The sequence below is a fragment of the Oncorhynchus mykiss genome, chromosome 15, assembly GCF_057628025.1.
Source record: "Oncorhynchus mykiss isolate SJ-2025 chromosome 15, ASM5762802v1, whole genome shotgun sequence".
NCBI classification, from domain to species: Eukaryota; Metazoa; Chordata; class Actinopteri; order Salmoniformes; family Salmonidae; genus Oncorhynchus; species Oncorhynchus mykiss.
In genome coordinates this window covers 39,477,347-39,502,426 of record NC_143036.1, presented here as the reverse complement: position 1 = coordinate 39,502,426, position 25,080 = coordinate 39,477,347, and the positions used below count along the sequence as shown (strand labels likewise).

The following is a 25,080-nucleotide window of genomic DNA, read 5'->3' as shown; positions in this document are numbered from 1 at the left end:
ATACAGCTAGCTGGCTGGTTATACGCTGTATCAGCAGGATAGAACAGTGGCGTCTAGTAAGACGAGGGGCAGCGGACTATGTAAATAACAGCTGGTGCATGATCTCTAAGGAAGTCTCGAGCTATTGCTCGCCTGAGGTATAGTATCTCATGATAAGCTGTAGACTACACTACCTACCTAGAGAGTTTCTGTATATTTCGTAGCTGTTTTACATACATCACAGTCAGAGGCTGGCACTAAGACAGCTTTGAATGAGCTGTATTCCGCCATAAGCAAACGCATACCCAGAGTCGGCACTACTAGTAGCCTGGGACTTCAATTCAGGGAAACTGAAATCCTTGTTCACCAAATTTCTGTCAGCATGTTAAATGTGCAACCAGAGGAAAACAAATTCTGGACCACCTCTACTCCACACACAGAGATGCATACAAAGCTCTCCCTCGTCCTCCATTTGGCAAATCTGATTCTTGCTTACAAGTAACAATTAAAGTGTGAAGCACCAGTGACTAGATCAATTAAAAAGTGGTGAGATGAAGCCGATGCTAAGCTGCAGGACTGTTTTGCTAGCACAGACTGGAATATGTTCCGGGATTCTTCCAATGGCATTGAGGAGTACACCACATCAGTCATTGGCTTCATCAGTAAGTGCATCGATGACATCGACATCTCAGTGACCGTATGTACCCCAACCAGAAGCCATGGATTACAGGCAGCATCCGCACTGAGCTAAAGGGTAGAGCTGCCTCTTTCAAGGAGGGGGACTCCAACCTGGAAGCTTATACGAAATCCAGCTATGCCCTCCGACGGACCATCAAACTGGTAAAGCATCAATACAGGACAAAGATTGAGTTGTACTACACCTGCTCTGACTCTCGTCGGATGTGGCAGGGCTTGCAAACCATTACAGACTACAAAGGGAAGCACAGCCACGAGCTGCCCAGTGACACGAGCCTACCAGATGAGCTAAACTACTTCTATGCTCGTTTCGAGGCAAATAACACTGAAACATGCATGGGAGCACCAGCTGTTCCAAGAGACGGTGTAATCACGCTCTCCTCAGCCGATGTAAGACCTGTTAAACAGGTCAACATTCACAAGGCCCCAGGGCCAGACGGATAACCAAGACGTGTACTGCGACCATGCGCTGACCAACCTGCAAGTGTCTTCGCTGACATTTTCAATCTCTCCCTGTCCGAGTCTAATACCAACATGTTTTAAGCAGATCACCATAGTGCCTACGCCCAAGAACACTAAGGTAACCTTCCTAAATGACTACCGACCTGTAGCACTCACGTCTGTGGTCATGAAGTGCTTTGAAAGGCTGGTCATGGCTCACATCAACACCATTATCCCAGAAATCTTACCCCCGCTCCAATTTGCATACCACCCCAACAGATCCACAGATGACTCGATGTCTATTGCACTCCACACTGCCCTTTCCCACCTGGACAAAAGCAACACCTATGTGAGAATGTTATTCATTGACTACAGCTCACCGTAGTAGCTAAGGACCCTGGGACGAAACACCTTACCTCTGCAACTGGATCCTGGACTTCCTGACTGGCTGCCCCCAGGTGGTAAGGATAGGTAACAACACATCCGTCACACTGATCCTCAACACAGGGGCTCCTCAGGGCTGCGTGCTCAGTCACCTCCTGCACTCCCTGTTCACTCATGACTGCACGACACCAACACCATCATTACATTTGTGATTGACACAACAGTGTCAACGATGACAGCCTATAGGGAGGAGGTCAGAGACCTGGTTGTGTGGTGCCAGGACAACAACCTCTCCCTCAACGTGATCAAGACAAAGGAGATGATTGTGGACTACAGGAAAAAGAGGACCGAGCACGCCCCACTTGTCATCGACGGGGCTGCAGTGGAGCAGGTTGAGAGCTTCAAATTTCTTGGTTTCCACATCACCAACAAACTAACATGGTTCAAGCACAACAAGGCAGTCGTGAAGAGGGCATGACAAAACCTATTCCCCCTCAGGAGACTGAAAATATTTGGCATGGATCCTCAGATCCTCAAAAGGTTCTACAGCTGCATCACTGCCTGGTATGGCAACTGCTCCGCCTCTGACAGCAAGGCACAACAGATTAGTGCGAACGGCTCAGTACATCACTGGGGCCAAGCTTCCTGCCATCCAGGGCCTCTACCAGGCGGTGTCAGAGGAAGGCCTAAATAATGTAAAAGACTCCAGCTACCCTAGTCATAGACTACCTCACGGCAAGCGGTAACGGAGTGCTAATTCTTGGTCCAAGAGGCTTCTAAACAGCTTCTACCCCATAGCCATAAGACTCCTGAACATCTAATCAAATGGCTACCCAGACTATTTGCATTGCCCCTTCTCCCCCTCTTTTACACTGCTGCTACTCTCATGTTGTTATCATTTTTTTATTTTACCTTTGTTTAACCTGTTGCGACTCTAGGGGTAGTATTTTCCTTTTTGGGAAAAAAACGTTCCCGTTTTAAACGGGATATTTTGTCAGGACAAGTTGCTAGAATATGCATATAATTGACAGCTTTGGATAGAAAACACTCTAACATTTCCAAAACTGTAAACATATTGTCTGTGAGTATAACAGAACTGATGTTGCAGGCGAAAGCCTGAGAAAAATCCAATCCGGAAGTGCTCCATATTTTGAAAGCGCTGCGTGCCAATGAGTCCCCATTGAGCTGTGAATGTGCCATCAACCAGCTTACGCTTTCTACGTATTCCCCAAGGTGTCTACAGCATTGTGATGTAGTTTTACGCATTTATGTTGAAGAATACCTGTAGGGGGCTACATTGCGTAAGTGGTCACATGATGCTCCCGGAGAAAATCTTGCGTAAAATACAGAGGTAGCCATTATTCCAATCGCTTTTACTGAGAAACCAATTGTCCCGGTTGATATATTATCGAATAGATATTTGAAAAACACCTTGAGGATTGATTCTAAACAACGTTTGCCATGTTTCTGTCGATATTATGGAGCTAATTTGGCGTTGTCGTGACCGCAATTTCCAGTCGATTTCTCAGCCAAACAAACAGAGCTATTTCGCCTACAAAAATAATATTTTGGGAAAAAATGAACTTTGGCTATCTACCTGGGAGTCTCGTGAGTGAAAACATCCGAAGTTCATCAAAGGTAAACGATTTCATTTGATTGCTTTTCTGATTTTCGTGACAAGGTTGCCTGCTGCTAGCAGGGCATAATGCTATGCTAGGCTATGATAAACTTACACAAATGCTTGTCTAGCTTTGGCTGTAAAGCATATTTTGAAAATCTGAGATGACAGGGTAATTAACAAAAGGCTAAGCTGTGTTCCAATATATTTCACTTGTGATTTTTCATGAATAGGAATATTTTCTAGGAAGATTTGTCTGTTGCGTTATGCTAATTAGTGTGAGGCGACGATTACGCTCCCGGGTTTGAGAGTCACAAGAAGTTAACCAGGTAGGCAAGTTGAGAACAAGTTCTCATTTACAACTGCGACCTGGCCAAGATGAAGCAAAGCAGTTCGACACATACAACAACACAGAGTTACACATGGAGTAAAACAAACATACAGTACAAAGACAAGTTTACATACAATGTGAGCAAATGAGGTGAGATAAGGGAGGTAAAGGCCTCTGAGGTAAAGGTCTCTGACCTCCCCATACAGTTGGGGAGGAGGTAATTGTTTGGGCTATTCATAGATGGGTTATGTGCAGTGATCTGTGAGCTGCTCAGACAGCTGGTGAGGGAGATAAGCGCTTCCAGTTTCAGAGATTTTTGTAGGTCATTCCAGTCATTGGCAGCAGAGAACTGGAAGGAGAGGTGGCCAAAGGAGGAATTGGCCCTGGGGGTGACCAGTGAAAATGGTGGGTGCTGCTATGGTGACCAGCGAGCTGAGATAAGGCGGGACTGCAGAAGTCAGGGCAATTCGTATTTCTTGCCCTTTGCGGAGCAGCACAGAGCTGTCGAGCATAGCTGTTGTGAAGGTAGTGAGTTTGTGTTTATACAGGACCTCCTGCCCCAACCTACCATCAAACATTCATGTCAATGGGGAGCTATATGGTGCCCTCTGCATTGTTACAAAATTTGAAAGGCGCACAGCGATGCTAAAGAGATCAATTTGGCCTATGTATGCATAAAGTGTTTTTTAGTTCCCTCTACACCGACACAAACAGTATCCCGCAGACACTAACACACACCGTTGTTCTCAGCCATATTTGTCTTGAATACTTTGGCCTTTACTATTATTAGATAAAGAAGCCCAGATGGGATGATTTCTAAATAATTGAATTGCATGTGTATTATTTGGAATTGAAGGGGCTCAGTCACACAGGCCATTCTCTCAGTGACACAATTGTGCCATGACCCTCTATTGACATTCTGAGGAGATGGGGAACCCATTTGCATGAATTGTATCTCAGAAGCCAGTTTACTGGGTTTGGAGTGGGGGTTAATTATAAATAATTCAGTCTGAACAGTAGCTTTAGAATATAAAGTTGAGAGTGTTGATTTTAGGGGTTGCCACTTTAAGCTTAGTCCACAAATCTTTAGGCTATTCCCTGGAGATGATGCCTTCCTCTGTCTGCTTTTTAACCTTCATAACCTTCAACTAAAAGTCATTAAGGTTACATGAGGTGAAACCAGGCAATTTAATAAGTAGAGCTGGGACTATAAACCCCAAATTATCATCATCAACCATACTGATCAGGCATTTTGCTGATATCGTTTGTTACGATAAGTAGCCTATATTATAGCAATGTGAAGTTTGAAATTAAATACATTTCCTAATATGGGTGATTGTTAATGGGACAATTCATGGCCACAACTATTCGACTAGTAGTTTTAAAGGATAAAAAAAAACTGTTGCAGATTAATGTTCTAAACTTATTGTTCTATTTGTTATCATCTCAATTCATGCAATTTATCACAATAGATTTTTGTCCATATTGCCAAGCTCTAATAAGTAGTCTGCTCTTTTGCGCATACTGTATATAGCACTTTCTCTTGTCTAACACTACTGTATTTTAGTTTAGCATATTACAAATGTTTTAATCGCAAATTATCATAGCAGACTATGCCTATTGTAGTTTTGTCTATTTTGCTTGCTGCCAGATTGGAAGTGATGGAAAGATTCAGACTTTGTCTGGTTGTTTTCTGCTCATTGCTGTATGTCTGCCCGAAGGTAAATTGTTAGCTGACCTCTCCTGTGGTGTTTTGGAAATGTCCTTAATTACCAAATGATGAGAGAGCAAATCACACACCAGTCAGAGTTATGCTTAATATTCACCTTTAATAATAATTAAGCTTTTTGACTTTAACAACCCATTTGTTTCTTCCTAGTTGGAATGGTGTTCATTAACTTGAATTACTCCTTGTCCGTGTCTCACAATCCCACCTTATGAACTCACATTGTTAATCAGATATAATAAAACAGAGTATAAGTTTACTTAGTTACAATTCTATTTAAAATGGGGATATTGTTTATTAATTTATTCATAATAATTTTAACAGTTCCCCCTCAAATCATCCCTTCACATGGTTTAAAAGATACGTTTACATATGAAGACAAGCCTGACCTCTCCCCTCTCTGGGGCCCAAGTAACCCTGGGGCCCTGATCAGAGAAAGGATAACTGCAAACGGCTAACACTATAGTACAAAAAAATACATTCTAAATGGCAAGTATCTCACAAGCATATTATGAAAATAAAACATCTTATCTATGTTACCCAACTAATTCTGATTCACTTCCCCAACAGTGGACATGCACTCTACTGGGAATGTAAACACATGGAGGATTCAAGGGTGATTACCCTGCCTGCATCTAATAGCTTGTTCTGCCTGCACCAATAGAAATCAGATGCCCTGGCAGCCAGCCATCAGCCCTGATCTCTGATGCAAACTACAACGTCCGTCTGTCCGCCCGCCCAGTACCGGTCAAAAGTTTGGACACATACTCATTCCAGGGTTTTTCTTTATTTTTGAATATTTTCTACCTTGCGTAATAGTGAAGACATCACAACTATAAAATAACACACATTGAATCATGTAGTAACACAAAAAGTGTTTAACAAATCTAAATATATTTTAGATTCTTCAAAGTAGCCACCCTTTGCCTTGACAGCTTTGCACACTCTTGGCATTCTCTCAACCAGCTTCACCTGGAATGATTTTCCAACAGTCTTGAAGGAGTTCCCACATATGCTGAGCACTTGTTGGCTCAATTGGGTTGAGGTCGAGTGATTGTGGAGGCCAGGTCATCTGATGCAGCACTCCATCACTCTCCTTCTTGGTCAAGTAGCCCTTCCACAACCTGGATGTGTGTTGTGTCATTGTCCTGTTGAAAAACAAATTATATTCTCACTAAGCGCAAACCAGATGGGGTGGCATATCGCTGCAGAATGCTGTGGTAGCCATGCTGGTTAAGTGAAGCTTGAATTCTAAATAAATCAACAAAGCACCATCTCACCACCTCCATGCGTCATGGTGGGAACCACACATGCAGAGATCATCCGTTCACCTACTCTGCATCTCACAAAGACACGGTGGTTGGAACCAAAAATCTAATTTGGACTCATCAGACCAAAAGACAGATCTCCACCGATCTAATGTCAATTGCTCGTGTTTCTTGGCCCAAGCAAGTCTCTTCTTATTGGTGTCCCTTAGCAGTGGTTTCTTTGCAGGCATTTCGACCATGAAGGCCTAATTAAACTCAGTCTCCTCTGAACAGTTGATGTTGAGATGTGTCTGTTACTTGAGCTCTGAAGCATTTATCAGGGCTGCAATTTTGGAGACTGGTACTTCTAATGAACTTACCGTCTGCCGCAGCAGTTACTCTGGGTCTTCCTTTCCTGTGGCGGTCCACATGAGAGCCAGTTCCATCACAGTGCTTGATGGTTTTCGCGACTGCTCTTGAAGAAACTTTCAAAGTTCTTAATGTTCCTCATTGACTGACCTTCATGTCTTAAAGTAATGAAGGACTATTGTTTCTCTGCTTATTTGAGCTGTTCTTGCCATAATATGGACTTGGTTTTTTTAACAAATAGGGCTATCTTCTGTATACCACCTCTACCTTCTCACAACTGACAACTGATTGGCTCATGAAGTTGGTTGAGAGAATGTGCAAAGATGTCAACTTTTGACTGGTACTGTATATACATATACAGTGCATTTGGAAAATATTCAGACCCATTTACGTTTTCCAGATTTTGTTACATAACAGCCTTATTCTAAAAATGGATTTAAAAAAAATCTAATTTTGCTATGAGACACAATTGAGGGGAAGGGTACCAACAAATGTCTGCAGCATTGAACATTCCCAAGAACACAGTGGCCTCCATAATTCTTAAATGGAAGAACTTTGGAACAACCAAGACTCTTCCTCGAGCTGGCGGCCCGGCCAAACTGAGCAATCGGGGAGAAGGGCCTTACAATTTTTAAAACATTACAATACATTCACACATTTCACAACACTGTGCACCCTCAGGCCCCTACTCCACCTCTACCACATATCTACAGTACAAAATCTGTGCGCAGAGTGCATATGTTATCGTGTGTGTATGCATGCGTTTGTGTTGCTTCACAGTCCCCGCTGTTCAGTAATGTGTATTTTAGTTTTTTAAATCTAATTTTACTGCTTTCATGATTTACTTGATGTTCAGTAGAGTTGCATGTAGTCATGGCTCTATGTAGTACTTTGCGCCTGCCATAGATTTTTCTGGACTTGGGGACTGTGAAGAGACCTCTTGTGGGGTATGCATGAATGTGCGCCAGTAGTTCAAACAGACAGCTCTGTGCGCCAGTAGTTCAAACAGACAGCTCTGTACATTCAACATGTCAATACCGTTCATAAATACAAGTAGAGATACAGTTAATCTCTCCTCCACTTTGAGCCAAGAGAGATTGACATGCATTTTAATAATATTAGCTCTCTGTGTACATCCAAGGGCCAGCTGTGCTGCCCTGTTCTGAGCCAATTGCATTTTTCCCAAGACCCTTTTTGTGGCACCTGACCACATGACTGAACAGTAGTCCAGGTGCGACACAACTAGGGTCTGTAGGACCTGCCTTATTGATAGTGCTGTTAAGCAGGTAGAGCTTTGCTTTATTATGGACAGACTTCTCCCCATCAAAGCTACTGTTGTATCAATATGTTTTGACCATGACCATATACAATCCAGGGTTACTCCAAGCAATTTAGTTATCTCAACTTGCTCAATTTCCACATTATTTATTACAATATTAAGTTGAAGTTTAGGGTTTAGTGAATGAGTTGTCCCAAATGTAATGCTTTTAGTTTGAGAAATATTTGGGACTAACTTATTCCTTGCCACTCACTCTGAAACTAACTGCATCTCTTTGTTAAGTGTTGCAGTAATTTCAGTCGCTGTAGTAGTCATGTATAATGTTGAGTTATCCGCATACATAGACACACTGGCTTTACTCAAAGCCAGTGGCATGTCATTAGTAAAGATTGAAAAAGTAATGAGTCTAGACAGCTGCCCTGGGGAATTCCCTATTCTACTTGGATTATGTTGGAGAGGCTTCCATTTATAGAACACCCTCTGTGTTCTGTTAGACAGGTAACTCTTTATCCACAATATAGCGGGGGGGGGGGGGGTGTAAAGCCATAACACACAAGCTTTTCCAGCCGTGAACTATGATCGATAATGTCAAAAGCCGCACGGAAGTCTAACAAGACAGCCCCCACAATCTTTTATCAGCAATTTCTCTCAGCCAGTCATTTGTGTAAGTGCTGTGCTTGTTGAATGTCCCGCCCTATAAGCATGCAGAAAGTTTGTCAATTTGTTTACTGTAAATTTGTTTACTGTAAAATAGCATTGTATCTGGTCAAACACAATTTTTTCCAAAAGTTTACCAAGGTTTGGTAACAGGCAGATTGGTCGGCTATTTGAGCCAGTAAAGTGGGCTTTACTATTCTTAGGTAGCATAATGACTTTTGCTTGCTGCCAGGCCTGGGGGCAAACACTTTCTAGTAGGCTTAAATTGAAAATATGGTTATATCGTCCACTATTATCCTCAGTAATTTTCCATCCAAGTTGTGACCAGACAGAAGCCACTCCTCAGTTTTATTTATTTGATTTATTTTACATTTATTTAACTAGGCAAGTCAGTTAAGAACAAATTCTTATTTTCAATGACGGCCTAGAAACATTTGGTAACTGCCTTGTTCAGGGGCAGAATGACAGATTTGTACCTTGTCAGCTCAGGTATTAGAACTTGCATTTTTTTGGTTATTAGTCCAATGCTCTAACCATTAGGATACCCTTCTGTAAAAGGCACACTAAAGACTCTGACCATGAGAAACAAGATTTTCTGGTCTGATGAAATCAAGATTGAACTCTGGCCTGAATGCCAAGCATCACGTCTGGAGAAAATCTGGCGCCATCCCTACGGTGTGCTATGGTGGTGGCAGCATCATGCTGTGGGTATGTTTTTCAGTGGCATGGACTGAGAGACTAGTCAGGATCGAGGGGAAAGATGAACAGAGCAAAGTACAGATATATCCTTGATAACCTGTTCCAGAGCACTCGGCACCACAGACTGGGGTCAAGGTTCACCTTCCAACAGAACAACGACCCTAAGCACATAGCCACGACAACGTAGGAGTGGCTTCGGGACAAGTCTCCGAATGTCCTTGAGTGCCCCAGCCAGAGCCCAGACTTGAATCTGATCAAACATCTCTGGAGAGACCTGAAAATAGCTGTGCAGCAATGCTCCCCATCCAACCTGACAGTGCTTGAGAGGATCTGCAGAGAAGAATGGGAGAACTCTCCAAATCCAGGTGTGCCAAGCTTAGTGTCATACCCAAGAAGACGTGAGGCTGTAATCGCTGCCAAATGTGCTTCAACAAAGTACTTAGTAAAGGGTCTGAATACTTATGTAAATGCGTTTAAGGTAAAATATATAAATTAGCAAAATGTCTGAACCTGTTTTTACTTTGTCGTTATGGGGTATTGTGTCGATTGAAGGAAGAAAATAGAAATCTTAGAATAAGGCTGTAACCTAACAAAGTGGAAAAAGGCAAGGGGTCTGAATACTTTCCGAAGCACTGTGCATTTTTTATATTTTTTTAATGTCCTGCCTTGTGTGCACATTCGGTAGTACTGTATATCCTGGTATGGTACAGAAACATTCTGAAAATATGTATACCACCCAACTCTAATTGCAACACAATAGTAATACATTTTCAACACATTTTGATATGTGAATTTCAAGTAGGATAGGCCTAGGCACCATGGGAAATGTATTTAACGAGTTTCCGTTTCTCGAATTAACTCAAGAATATCAGAATATCTCTATACTATCCGTCATCCATCAATCATTTGCTCCTATTTCTGTCTCATTCTGAACGTCATAATATTCTATAAATCTACACAAACCCTGGTCTACATAATGACTCAGAAATACACAAATTGGCTTAATTTATTTACTAAATAATCACACAGAAATACTTTAACACACACACAGGAGATATTATACGTTGATTACTAACATAATGCAATGCAGAGTCCCTGGTGGACTTTCCCGAAATGACAGCTGGTTACACAATGAAAGGTGGGGTGTAAGAAAGGGCGAGAGGAGAGACAAAGGAATTCAACTATTGTACATAATACGCTCATTGTGGATATTTAGCACCCTAACATTCGCTCATTCGGATTTAGAAATGCAATGTACATATTTACGTGTATGTCTTTGTCGTCTCTCTTTGTTGAAATCGCCAGGCCTATTTTATCAGTCGACAGTCTTTGTTTGTCCACCAGAGGTCACCATGCTGTTTGTAGTCGCAACTTCTTGGTCTCGGAGTGTCTGTTAGAACCGATCCTACAAAGGTGTACCACGCGGTGTTCAGAGATACTTGTTAGAATAGATCCCTTTGAGGTATCTATGGTGGTGAAAGGAATTATATTACATATACAGCTGCTGCCTGAATGTGTAGTTTTCACCGCTACTCGTTGAGAGTTTGAGGGCTGTTGTGGAAATTTCCTGTATTTACCAAATCATGAGAGCAAACCACACACAAGTCAATAGTTAGTTATCACAAAATCCATCTTTAATTATATGAGCTCCATCACAACCCTGTGACTCTCAGATCAATTCAGTGTCTATAAATGAATTCTCTGAGAGTCCCTTACACATTGCAACTGAGATCCTTTATAGCAAAGACACTTTGTCTCCTAAACTATTTTATTTTCTCAAACTCAGAACCTAAACAAATCCTCCATATCAACAGGGTGGATTTGATATATGCCTATCTTGACAAGATCACTGAGACACACTCTTGACCTCTCCCCTCTCTGCGGCCCAAATAACTTAGTCTTGACAGAGACCAGATAACTGCAAACCTCGCCACAGTATTATACAAGAATAAACATTCTGATGAGTAGTAACTTACAAACATATGATGAATATAAAACATCTTACCTATGTTACCAACTAATTCTGATTATTCCCCAACAGGGCCTTACCATTTTCTGGTCTAGTAGTTTTAAACCATGTTACACGCCAGTAGCAACCCGGCATGTTTTGGTCTGGTGGAGTCTAACCATTCATGACGTTCGGCTCAACACTTTCCGCCTGCTTGGTCTCTAGAGAGAGAACCATTTGTAACGTAACTGGTCCAAATGGTTGATTATTCAGGGTACAGCTAGAACCACTACACACCGGTAACAACCCGGCAGTTTTTGGTCTCTATTTAAATGGCAAGCATTTCAATTAGTAGCCACCGCTCCACGTTTTCTGGTCTCATGTAAATTTCATTAGGAGTCCTTTTTATAAGCACTCTGGAAAAATGGGTGTTCCATCCTTTTGGCATAATGTCCATGTCCGTGTGGTTACTGACATGGCTAAAATCCCATTTCATCTTCTCACAAATAGTTTCATATTTAATCATACGTTTTACAACATTTAAGTTACAATGTTTCCGTTATAACGTCTTTAATGATATCACATAATCATTGTTTGGATCACCACCGACCATTTCCCACATTCTTTATGTTAGGAATATTGTTTCATTATCCATTGTTGGATGTTAAAGTTCTTTGGGCAAGAACCTCTGTAACCTCTGTAGAACCTCTCACATTCCATTCTTGGATACTGAGAGGCAGAGGGAGAAAGTTAGAAACCATTTGCGACTGGTCGTTAAGTCGTTATTCCTCAGGTGGGGGGGCGGGGGCTGCTGCGATCTTTGATCCTCACCCGTGAGGGAAAGTCATGACAGTCTTGTCACTTTTCCATAGAAGCGCTGAAACCCCTCACAGATATTTATTTTACTTCATAGCCAGTTGAATATATAAAAGCAAAGGCTTGCATGAGTGTGAGAAGCGATGCAAAATGTGTTCTGTTCTCGCCGCCACATTGAGTATTACGTTGTATAACGTACTTCCGGCGCCGACAGAGATGGCCGCCTCGCTTCGCGTTCCTAGGAAACTATGCAGTTTTTTGTTTTTTTACGTGTTATTTCTTACATTAGTACCCCAGGTCATCTTAGGTTTAATCACATACAGTCGAGAAGAACTACTGAATATAAGATCAGCGTCAACTCACCATCAGTACGACCAAGAATACGCTTTTCGCGACGCGGATCCTGTGCTCTGCCTTACAAACAGGACAACGGAGTGGATCCCATGCAGCGACCCAAAAAAACGACTCCGAAAAAGAGGGAAACGAGGCGGTCTTCTGGTCAGACTCCGGAGACGTGCACATCGTGCACCATTCCCTAGCATTCTTCTTGCCAATGTCCAGTCTCTTGACAACAAGGTTGATGAAATCTGAGCAAGGGTAGCATTCCAGAGGGACATCAGAGACTGTAACGTTCTTTGCTTCACGGAAACGTGGCTTACTGGAGAGACGCTATCCGAAGCGGTGCAGCCAACAGGTTTCTCCACGCATCGCGCAGACAGGAGAAAAAATCTTTCTGGTAAAAAGAGGGGCGGGGGCGTATGCCTTATGACTAACGTGACATGGTGTGATGAAAGAAACATACAGGAACTCAAATCCTTCTGTTCACCTGATTGTAGAATTCCTCACAATCAAATGTAGACCGCATTATCTACCAAGAGAATTCTCTTCGATTATAATCACAGCCGTATATATCCCCCCCCAAGCAGACACATCGTTGGCTCTGAATGAACTTTATTTGACTCTTTGCAAACTGGAAACCATTTATCCGGAGGCTGCATTCATTGTAGCTGGGGATTTTAACAAGGCTAATCTGAAAACAAGACTCCCCAAATTTTATCAGCATATCGATTGCGCAACCAGGGGTGGAAAGACCTTGGATCATTGTTACTCTAACTTCCGCGACGCATATAAGGCCCTGCCCCGCCCCCCTTTCGGAAAAGCTGACCACGACTCCATTTTGTTGATCCCTGCCTACAGACAGAAACTAAAACGAGAGGCTCCCACGCTGAGGTCTGTCCAACGCTGGTCCGACCAAGCTGACTCCACACTCCAAGACTGCTTCCATCACGTGGACTGGGACATGTTTCGTTTTGCGTCAGACAACAACATTGACGAATACGCTGATTCGGTGTGCGAGTTCATTAGAACGTGCGTTGAAGATGTCGTTCCCATAGCAACGATTAAAACATTCCCTAACCAGAAACCGTGGATTGATGGCAGCATTCGTGTGAAACTGAAAGCGCGAACCACTGCTTTTAATCAGGGCAAGGTGTCTGGTAACATGACCGAATACAAACAGTGCAGCTATTCCCTCCGCAAGGCTATCAAACAAGCTAAGCGTCAGTACAGAGACAAAGTAGAATCTCAATTCAACGGCTCAGACACAAGAGGCATGTGGCAGGGTCTACAGTCAATCACGGACTACAGGAAGAAATCCAGCCCAGTCACGGACCAGGATGTCCTGCTCCCAGGCAGACTAAATAACTTTTTTGCCCGCTTTGAGGACAATACAGTGCCACTGACACGGCCTGCAACGAAAACTTGCGGTCTCTCCTTCACTGCAGCCGAGGTGAGTAAGACATTTAAACGTGTTAACCCTCGCAAGGCTGCAGGCCCAGACGGCATCCCCAGCCGCGCCCTCAGAGCATGCGCAGACCAGCTGGCCGGTGTGTTTACGGACATATTCAATCAATCCCTATACCAGTCTGCTGTTCCCACATGCTTCAAGAGGGCCACCATTGTTCCTGTTCCCAAGAAAGCTAAGGTAACTGAGCTAAACGACTACCGCCCCGTAGCACTCACTTCCGTCATCATGAAGTGCTTTGAGAGACTAGTCAAGGACCATATCACCTCCACCCTACCTGACACCCTAGACCCACTCCAATTTGCTTACCGCCCAAATAGGTCCACAGACGATGCAATCTCAACCACACTGCACACTGCCCTAACCCATCTGGACAAGAGGAATACCTATGTGAGAATGCTGTTCATCGACTACAGCTCGGCATTCAACACCATAGTACCCTCCAAGCTCGTCATCAAGCTCGAGACCCTGGGTCTCGACCCCGCCCTGTGCAACTGGGTACTGGACTTCCTGACGGGCCGCCCCCAGGTGGTGAGGGTAGGCAACAACATCTCCTCCCCGCTGATCCTCAACACTGGGGCCCCACAAGGGTGCGTTCTGAGCCCTCTCCTGTACTCCCTGTTCACCCACGACTGCGTGGCCACGCACGCCTCCAACTCAATCATCAAGTTTGCGGACGACACAACAGTGGTAGGCTTGATTACCAACAACGACGAGATGGCCTACAGGGAGGAGGTGAGGGCCCTCGGAGTGTGGTGTCAGGAAAATAACCTCACACTCAACGTCAACAAAACTAAGGAGATGATTGTGGACTTCAGGAAACAGCAGAGGGAACACCCCCCTATCCACATCGATGGAACAGTAGTGGAGAGGGTAGCAAGTTTTAAGTTCCTCGGCATACACATCACAGACAAACTGAATTGGTCCACTCACACAGACAGCATTGTGAAGAAGGCGCAGCAGCGCCTCTTCAACCTCAGGAGGCTGAAGAAATTCGGCTTGTCACCAAAAGCACTCACAAACTTCTACAGATGCACAATCGAGAGCATCCTGGCGGGCTGTATCACCGCCTGGTACGGCAACTGCTCCGCCCTCAACCGTAAGGCCCTCCAGAGGGTAGTGAGGTCTGCACAACGCATCACCGGGGGCAAACTACCTGCCCTCCAGGACACCTACACCACCCGATGTCACAGGAAGGCCATAAAGATCATCAAGGACATCAACCACCCAAGCCACTGCCTGTTCACCCCGCTATCATCCAGAAGGCGAGGTCAGTACAGGTGCATCAAAGCTGGGACCGAGAGACTGAAAAACAGCTTCTATCTCAAGGCCATCAGACTGTTAAACAGCCACCACTAACATTGAGTGGCTGCTGCCAACACACTGACACTGACTCAACTCCAGCCACTTTAATAATGGGAATTGATGGGAAATGATGTAAATATATCACTAGCCACTTTAAACAATGCTACCTTATATAATGTTACTTACCCTACATTATTCATCTCATAGGCATACGTATATACTGTACTCTATATCATCGACTGTATCCTTATGTAATACATGTATCACTAGCCACTTTAACTATGCCACTTTGTTTACATACTCATCTCATATGTATATACTGTACTCGATACAATCTACTGTATCTGCCTATGCTGCTCTGTACCATCACTCATTCATATATCCTTATGTACATATTCTTTATCCCCTCACACTGTGTACAAGACAGTAGTTTTGGAATTGTTAGTTAGATTACTTGTTGGTTATTACTGCATTGTCGGAACTAGAAGCACAAGCATTTCGCTACACTCGCATTAACATCTGCTAACCATGTGTATGTGACAAATAAAATTTGATTTGATTTACATTCCAGCTTGGCCAGTCCCTAGATGGACACCTGTGCCTGCTAGCATTGTCTCTGACTATGATGCTTGGCCAGTGACCTTCCTCTGAAACACTAGATGGGCTAGTGGGCATTAGATCCTGTTAAAGTTTGCTATACGTCTTCACAGTAGTCAAGTCGCACAGCATACGGTGGGTAATTCTTTACTTTATCCTCCATGACGTTAAATAGTGCCCTACGGGAATGCATCCCAGTGTCATAGCTGATGCAAGTAGAGTACTATTGGAATGACTTAGTTCTCATCTGGTTGTCTAACTTTGACAATCCGAAAACTAGTCTGTCTATTTTTTACTTAACAATGGAATATTTATTTGCTTTCAGGTGGATAACCGGCCCAAGTACTATGGGAGAGAGTAAGTTGGCTTATTTCCATTTGGAATTTATATACAAAACTAGCTGTTTATCCAGTCAGTATCAGTATTTCCAATGTTCTGTCTTCTCCCCAGGTACCATGGGATGGTCTCCAGAGAGGAGGCTGACCAGCTGCTGAGTGTGGCAGAGGGCAGTTACCTCATCAGGGAGAGCCAGAGGCAGCCTGGGACCTACACACTGGCCCTACGGTTAGGCACACGCACACCCTTTCTACAGATTAACTTTCCAAAAAAGTGTGATTCATGACTTGTTTTTGGTTAGTTTTTAAACTTTATTTTTTTGTTTGTTTGGAGTTTCACCACTTTTTTCTCCCCAATTTTAAGGGAGGTTTTGGCCGGCCAAACCCTCCCTTAATCCGAAAGACGCAGGGACAATTTTGCGACGCCTCATGGGTGTCACGGCCACCTGTGAGAGAGCCTCGAATCCGGGTCTGTAGTAAATGCCTCAAGCACTGTGATGCAGTGCCTTAGACTGCTGCGCCACACAGGAGGTAGTTTTTAAAATGATTAACACATTTTTACAGCTTTGTTATTTAACCTCAAGTCTAAGTAATTTGGTAGGGCGGGGGTTCTACTAAGCTAACATATGGAATTGCTTTAAGATCATCATAACATGAATCATTTCACTATTTGATTTTGAATTTTAGGAACCCTTTAGGTACGCTGTACATACAAATGTATGTGGACACCCCATCAAATGAGTGGATTAAGCTATTTCATCCACACCTGTTGCTGACAGGTGTATACAATTGGACACATAGACAAACATTGGCAGTAGAATGGCCTTATTGAAGAGCTCAGTCACTTTTAACGTGGCACCGTCATAGGATGCAACCTTTCCAACGAGTCAGTTAGTCAAGTTTCTGCCTTGCTAGAGCTGGCCCAGTAAACTCTAAGTGCTGTTATTGTGAAGTGGAAACGTCTAGGAGCAACAACGGCTCAGCCGCGAAGTGGTAGTGAACGGCCGTGACCGGCCAGTGCTGAAGCGCGTAGTGCTTAAAAATCGTCTATTCTCGGTTGCAACACTCACTACTGAGTTCCAAACTGCCTCTGGAAGCAACGTCCACATAATAACTGTTTGTCGGGAGCTTCATGAAATCGTTTTCCATGGCTGAGCAGCCGCACACAAGCCTAAGATCATCATGCGCAATGCCAAGCGTCGGCTGGAGTGCTGTGAAGTTCACCGCCATTGGACACCGGTGCAGTTGAAACGCGTTCTATGACGTGATGAATCACGATTCACCATCTGGCAGTCCAACAGACATACACATAGTGCCAACTGTAAAGTTTGGTGGAGGAGGAATAATGGTCTGGGGCTTTATTTATTTTTCGGTCTGAGGCTTCCCTCAAACACTTTCCATCCCATATCTCCTTTGGTCACGCTAAAGCAGAGGTAATGAGTGTTTTGGGCTCTGAGTATTTTTATATACTAGGGCAGCGTTTGAAATTCTCAAGCAATGAGGTTTTGAAATGCAAATAAACCGCATTGCTTCCTCCTGGATATCTGATAGAAGAACAAGAAGGTGTTCTTTTCTCTCTGCTTAAGTGCCTCACCCTTGCTGATTCTCTGCTATAGTTGATTTCCATATATATAATCACCTCCTGTGTAAGGGTGGGTGGAAAATGGTGCCCCACTATGGGCTGCCTTGGTTCTGAATTTGGAAAGGTTGTATTTTGGGTTAGGTAATGAACTTTAGATCTGGTAAGGATTCTTAGCTAGTTCGTTTAATCCCCTGAGTTCTTTGAAGCATCTCCCCTTATTTCCCATTGACAGATGAGATTGAAATATTGGTCTCTGGCATCTACCCAATGATGAAGAATTCCTTGCATTGTTCTGGCTCATGTTGTGCACAGTGATGGGATTTACTGATTTGTTGTTTGGCTCTTTTTGCGGCATGAGAGGCCTTTTTCCTGTGAGCTGAGGATGTACTTATTTATTATTATTATCTTTTCTTTTGCATTTGCTATACACTTGCTGTATTGACCAGCTCTAATAAAGGTCTCCATTATTTATAACCACTAAATTCAGGGAAGGAATTATTTGATCTAGCTGTCATTAATGGATATAAAAACCTCTTAGATCTTTTGTGAAAATGATTTCATTTTGTTTTCCACTGATTCAGGGTATGAGGAAACGGAGGCAGGCAAAGGGATTTTATTCCTTTAGGGTCGACTCTTCTCAGGTGTGTGTGTGTGTGTGTGTGATCATCCAAGGATTTTCCTTTTTCCACCCAGCTGTACGGCCTCCTTATTCTCCCCAGCTAAGACGGGGTGTAAAAACGCTCTCCTACCCATGGAAACTGATTGTCACAGATTTTTTTTTATTTTTTGTCTTCCTCTTCCCCCCTTCTATCCTGGATCCAGCTTTGGAAATCAAACCAAGAACTTCCGCCTCTACCATGATGGGAAACACTTTGTCGGGGAGAAGCGCTTTGAGTCCATCCACGACCTTGTGACAGATGGGCTGATCACACTCTACATCGAGACCAAGGCAGCAGAGTACATCGCTAAGATGACCATTAACCCAATCTATGAGCACATTGGCTACACAACACTCAACAAGGAGCCCACGCTGAAGAAACACTTGCCCGTGTGCAAGGAGGTTCCCGATGGGCCTGCTCCACAGGGAGAGCGGGTTGACGAGGAGAAAGGGGTAAGGAACAATCTCACACTGTCTTGAAAATGTCAGTATTTTACTGTACTAGAAAAAAAAACAAATGGAGCAGATGCTGAAATGAATCCAATGTGAAAACCAGGCAGAAGTAAAAAATGTTCCATGTCAAGTAATTCCAGCTCTACTATTCTAAAGTGCAGAAAGTTGGTAGCACTGCTCTTGTTGCTTACAGAAAAAAAGTAGACACAACATTTGCTGGTGTGTGGTTGTGTGTATACAGTGCATTCTGAAAGTATTCATACACCTTGACTTTTTCCTCATTTTGTTATGTGACAGCCTTATTCAAAAATGTATTAAATAGTTTTTCCCCCCTCATCAATCTACACACAATACCCCATTATGATGAAGAAAAAAAAATATATAAAAAAATATAAGACTGAAATATACTATTTACATAAGTTTTCAGGCCCTTTACTCAGTACTTTATTGAAGCACGTTTTGGCAGCAATTACAGCCTCAAGTCTTCTTGGGTATGACGCTTCAAGTTTAGCACACCTGTATTTGGGGAACCTCTCCCATTCTCCCATACAGATCCTCTCAAGCTCTGTCGGCTTGGATGGGGAGTGTCGCTGCAGAGTTATTTTCAGGTCTCTCCAGAGATGTTTGATTGGGTTCACGTCCAGTCTCTGGCTGGGCCACTCACGGACATTCAGAGACTTGTCCCGAAGCCACTCCTGCATTTTCTTGGCTGTGTGCTTAGGGTTGTTGTCCTGATAGAAGGTGAATCTTCGCCCCAGTCTGTGGTCCTGAGCGCTCTGGAGCAGGTTTTTGTCAAGGATCTATCTGTACTTTGCTCCATTAATCTTTCCCTAGATCCTGACTAATCTCCCAGTCCCTGCCGCTGAAAATTATCCTCACAGCGTGATGCTGCCACCACCATTCACCGTAGAGATGGTGCCAGGTTTCCTCCAGATTTGGCATTCAGGCCAAATAGTTCAAACTTGGTTTCATCAAACCAGATAATCTTGTTTCTCATGGTCTGAGAGTCCTCTAGGTGCCTTTTGGCAAACTCTAAGTGGGCTGTCATGTGCCTTATTCAGATCCTTTGCTATGAGACTCGAAATTGAGCTCCGGTGCATCCTTTTTCCATTAATCATCCTTTATGTTTCTACAACTTGATTGGAGTACACCTGTGGTAAATTCAATTGATTGGACATGATTTGGAAAGACACACAGCTGTCTATATAAGGTCGCACAGTTGACCGTGCATGTCAGAGCAAAAACCAAGCCATGAGGTCAAAGGAATTGTCCGTAGAGTGCCGAGAAAGGATTGTGTCGAGGCACAGATCTGGGGAAGTGTACAAAATATATTCTGCATAATTTGAAGGTCCCCAAGAACACAGTTGCCTCATTCTTAAATGGAAGTTTAGAACCACCAAAAGACTCTTCCTAGACCTGGCTGCCTGGCCAAACTGAGCAATTGGGGGAGAAGGGCCTTGGTCAGGTGACCAAGAACCCGATGGTCACTCCGACAGAGCTCCAGAGTTCTTCTGTGGAGGTGGGAGAACCTTCTAGAAGGACAACCATCTCTGCAGCACTCCACCAATCAGGCCTTTATGGTAGAGTGGCCAGACGGACGGACAGCCGCTTGGAGTTTGCCAAAAGGCACCTAAAGGACTCTCAGGCCATGAGAAACAAGTAATGGGACTGAATATTTATGTAAATGTAATAAGTCAGTTTATTTATTTTTAATAAATTAGCAAACAGTGAGAACCTTAACAACGGTCAAGCATGGTGATGGTTTGGGGTTGCTTTGCTGCCTCAGGATTTGGACAACTTGCCTTAATAGAACAGAGCATAATTCATGATTATATATCGAGAATTCTACAGGAGAATGTCAGACCATCAGTCTGAACTGAAGCTGAAGCGCAGCAGGGTCATCCAAAACACTATCAAGTCTACATGAAAATGGTTAGTTGCAGCACAAGCTGCAACTATGTAATGATCATGCTGTTTAATCAGCTTCTTGATATGCTAACCCATCCACCTGACGGGTGTATCTTGGCAAAGGAAAAATGCTCACTAACGAAGACGTAAACAAATCTGTGCACAAGATTTAAGAGAAATAAGCTTTTTGTGTTGAACATTGTAACATTTAATGGAAGCCTATCCAACAGAATCCAGGTAAGGAAGGTGGGTACCTGGCTTCACAGTTCAGAACAGACTATGGGAGGTAGACTGTACTACATAGAGCCATGACTACATGGAACTCTATTCTACAGCAAGTAACTCATGCAACTAGTAAAATTAGATTTAACAAAAAAATGATAGAAATACACCTTATGGAACAGCAGGGACGGTGAAGCAACACACGCATAGGCACAGACACATGCATACAAACACAAGATAACATACTCGCTAAACACACCCGTACACATGGCTTTTGTGTTGTAATTATGTAGAGAAGGGGCCTGAGGGAATTTATAATAAATACAAGTTCCTCCGCCCCAGAGGTGTGTGCTCAGCCCCCTGCTGTACTCCCTGTTCACCCATGACTGTGTGGCAACTCGATCATGAAGTTTGCTGATGACACAACAGTTTGTAGGCCTGATTACCAACAATGACGAGACAGCCTACAGGGAGGAGGTTAGAGCCCTGGTGGAGTGGTGCTATGAAAATAACCTCTCCCTCAACAAAACAAAGGAGCTTATTGTGGAATACAGAAGACGAAAGAGGGAGCATGCCCCCAACAATGCCTCTAAAACCTCAGGTAGCTGAAGAAACTCTGCATGACCCTCACAAGCTTCTAGAGGCTCAGCATTGAGAGCATTCTGTCAGGCGGCATCACCGCCTTGTCCAGCAACTGCTCCGCCCTCAACCGCATGGCTCTCCAAAGGGTAGGTGCGGACAGCCCAATCCGTCACCGGGGCCATGCTGCCTCCCCTCTAGGAGTACAGCACCCGGTGTCAGTGGAAGTACTTTTTGGAGTCTGAAAACGTATGGGAGTAAAAAGTCCATATTTTCTTTAGGAATGTAGTAAAGTAAAAGTAGGACTTTAAAGTATTTTTTACTTAAGTACTTTCCACCACTGTTCCAATATTAATAGAGAGATTGAACCACTAGTCACTTCCCGTTTCACACTTTAAATACTGTATCCCCAAACATAGCTTGTTCTAATATTTCTACTAATGTACATTGTATTTTAGTTACACTGTTTAATAACCTCTTACAGCTACCCCCCCCTACTTTTTTCAATTTCCGCCTGAAGACATAACCAAATCTAATATGCATATTCTTGGTACCATTTGAAAGAAAGCACTCTGAAGTTTGTAAATGTGAATTGAATGTAGGAGAATATAACACAATAGATCTGGTTTAGATAATACAATGAAAAATACTTTTTTTTATATATATATCATCTATACTTATTAATACTTATTTTCCACCATAATTTGCAAATAAATTCATTAGAAATCCTACTCATTTTGTCTGTCATAGTTGAAGTGTACCTATGATGAAAATTACAGGCCTCGTCTTTTTAAGTGGGAGAACTTGCACAATTGGTGGCTGACTAAATACTTTTTTGCCCCACTATATATAGAGTACAGGGAACATAAGGTTGAATATATTATTATGACCTGCTATATCTACTGTCTCCTTTTTATATTATGACATTTCAGCTAGATCTACTGTCTCTATTATATTATGACAGACCAACTAGATCTACTGTCTTTATTATATTACAACAGACCAGCTGTATCTACTGTCTCCATTTCACTTTGGCCATTGTTGTGGGCCTGCCCTCCCCTCAACAGCCTCAAATAGGCTATTTCATTTGGGGGTGGGGTGGGGCGGCAGGCACACGCAACTCACATTTCATGACATTACATGTTTTATATATTGCTTCTAAAATGTAAAAAAAAAGAAATCACAAATAAAATTAATTTCAAACACGGGCATTGGCATGATAAGAACTTACCAGTCCAAAACGATGTCCTCTCCTGTTCAAATAATATTCCTCCACAATCGCTAAATGAATCGTCTCACTTTCCCAATCAATTTAATCTAAAATTGTGTGTACATCTGTATATTTAGACTTAGATTTAGCTTTCCCTGACTTGGTCGCCATAATGATTGATATGTAAACAGCTGAAACAATGCAGTGCGTAATATGTGTTTCTCCTTCCGGTATGAAACTTCAATAGCGAATGACTCACTTTACGCTGGAGCTTACTACATGGGTTGGTCTTGCAACACATAAACACGACCTACTGCCGTTTACCTCAGCTCATTGGCAATCTACCCAGCTAGATTTCAAGACGATCAGTGGTCATTGGGTTAAAAGACAGTTAATCAACGAAACAGCGGGCAAATCATTGGTGCACAATGATGTCATGACTTGTCTTCAAATCGGTTTCTTTCAGTCAATACGTCCCGCGAAATGACCCATCAGGTTTGATTGTGTTACAAACAAACCAGTTGATTGCAGTGAAACCAAACATGACTAGGAAAGTCACGTTCTGTGTGGGTTATTTACCTGGAATGTGTCGTCGAAGATGGAATTCACGACAAGCGGTTCACAAAATGTTTTGTGTTAGGCTATAAAAACAGATTTTATCAAACAAAAGATAATTCATTGTGTAACAATGAGCATTGGAATTGCAAACAGGCGAAGATCGTCAAATTTAAACAATTTATTTTAATGCAGTTTGTGATTATGTCAAATCAAATTTTATTTGTCACATACACATGGTTAGCAGATGTTAATGCGAGTGTAGCGAAATGCTTGTGCTTTTAGTTCCGACAATGCAGTAATAACCAACAAGTAATCTAGCTAACAATTCCAAAACTACTACCTTATAGACAAGTGTAAGGGGATAAAGAATATGTACATAAAGATATATAAATGAGTGATGGTACAGAGCAGCATAGGCAAGATACAGTAGATGATATTGAGTACAGTATATACATATGAGTATGTAAACAAAGTGGCATAGTTTAAAGTGGCTAGTGATACATGTATTACATAAAGATGCAGTAGATGATAGAGTACAGTATATACGTATACATATGAGATTAATAATGTAGGGTATGTAAACATTATATTAGGTAGCATTGTTTAAAGTGGCTAGTGATATATTTTACATTTCCCATCAATTCCCATTATTAAAGTGGCTGGAGTTGAGTCAGTGTCAGTGTGTTGGCAGCAGCCACTCAATGTAAGGGAATACCCCCCTGATTTGGACAAAAACAAATGGCGGTATATTGGCATTGGACAAACCATATACACGATGGTCAATACCACCCAATTTGGCGTTGATTCATGCAAAGTATATTGCAAATGCCATATGGCAATTGCCAATTGTAACACTTCAAAATTCCAATAGGGGGCGTGTGCGTTCCACCGGGGCATTTCATATTGCAAATGGCACCCAAGTCAACATCCAAAAGCCAAATTTTGAAAAATGACATTTTTTAAAAAAAACTTAAAAACCCTTAAAGTGCTTTCTGGACCTTTTTTCGAAATTCTTTCGAGTTTTTTGTCAATTACACATGTGTAAGAACTGTATGAGTATACTTTTGTCATCATATATATATATTTTTTAAGTACATGCGCATAAGGCATATGTTTTGTCCATTTGCAATATGATTTCATAGGAAGTCAAAAGTCAAAAGTCAAAAATGTCAAAATTTGGTAAAAAACTTCACACATCCTTAAAGTGCTTTCTGGACCTTTTTTCAAAATTCTTTTGATTTTTGTGTCAATTATACATGTATAAGAACTTTATCAACATACTTTAGTCATACTTTATTATCATATATATATATTTTTTTTTACTTGTGCATAAGGCATATGTTTTCTCCATTTGGAATATGATTTCATAGGAAGTCAAAAGTCAAAAGTCAAAAATGTCAAAATTTGGTAAAAAACTTCATACATCCTTAAAGTGCTTTCTGGACCTTTTTTCAAAATTCTTTCGATTTTTGTGTCAATAACACATGTATAAGAACTTTATCAACATACTTTAGTCATGCTTTATTATCATATTTTTTTTACTTGTGCATAAGGCATATGTTTTCTCCATTTGCAATATGATGTCATAGGAAGTCAAAAGTCAAAGTCAAAAGTAACGATTTTCCTCCGTGCAACTGATGATCTAAAATGTGCAACAAAATGTTTTTGATTTTTTTTGT

General features: G+C 42.4%; 1 protein-coding gene across 3 annotated transcripts in view; it reads left to right on the top strand.

Moving 5' to 3' along the window:
- LOC110490041 (N-chimaerin) overlaps positions 1–25,080 on the top strand; it is a 69,470-nt gene that overhangs the window by 4,712 nt on the left and 39,678 nt on the right. For all 3 annotated transcript variants that reach the window (XR_002468646.3, XM_021563139.3, XM_021563141.3), the window contains 3 exons: positions 16,222–16,253; positions 16,347–16,460; positions 18,636–18,924. Coding sequence is in view for 2 of the 3 variants with exons in the window: in XM_021563139.3 (XP_021418814.1) it covers positions 16,222–16,253; positions 16,347–16,460; positions 18,636–18,924 (435 nt within the window). In the remaining variant the exon portion in view is untranslated. The remainder of the gene's footprint in view (positions 1–16,221; positions 16,254–16,346; positions 16,461–18,635; positions 18,925–25,080) is intronic.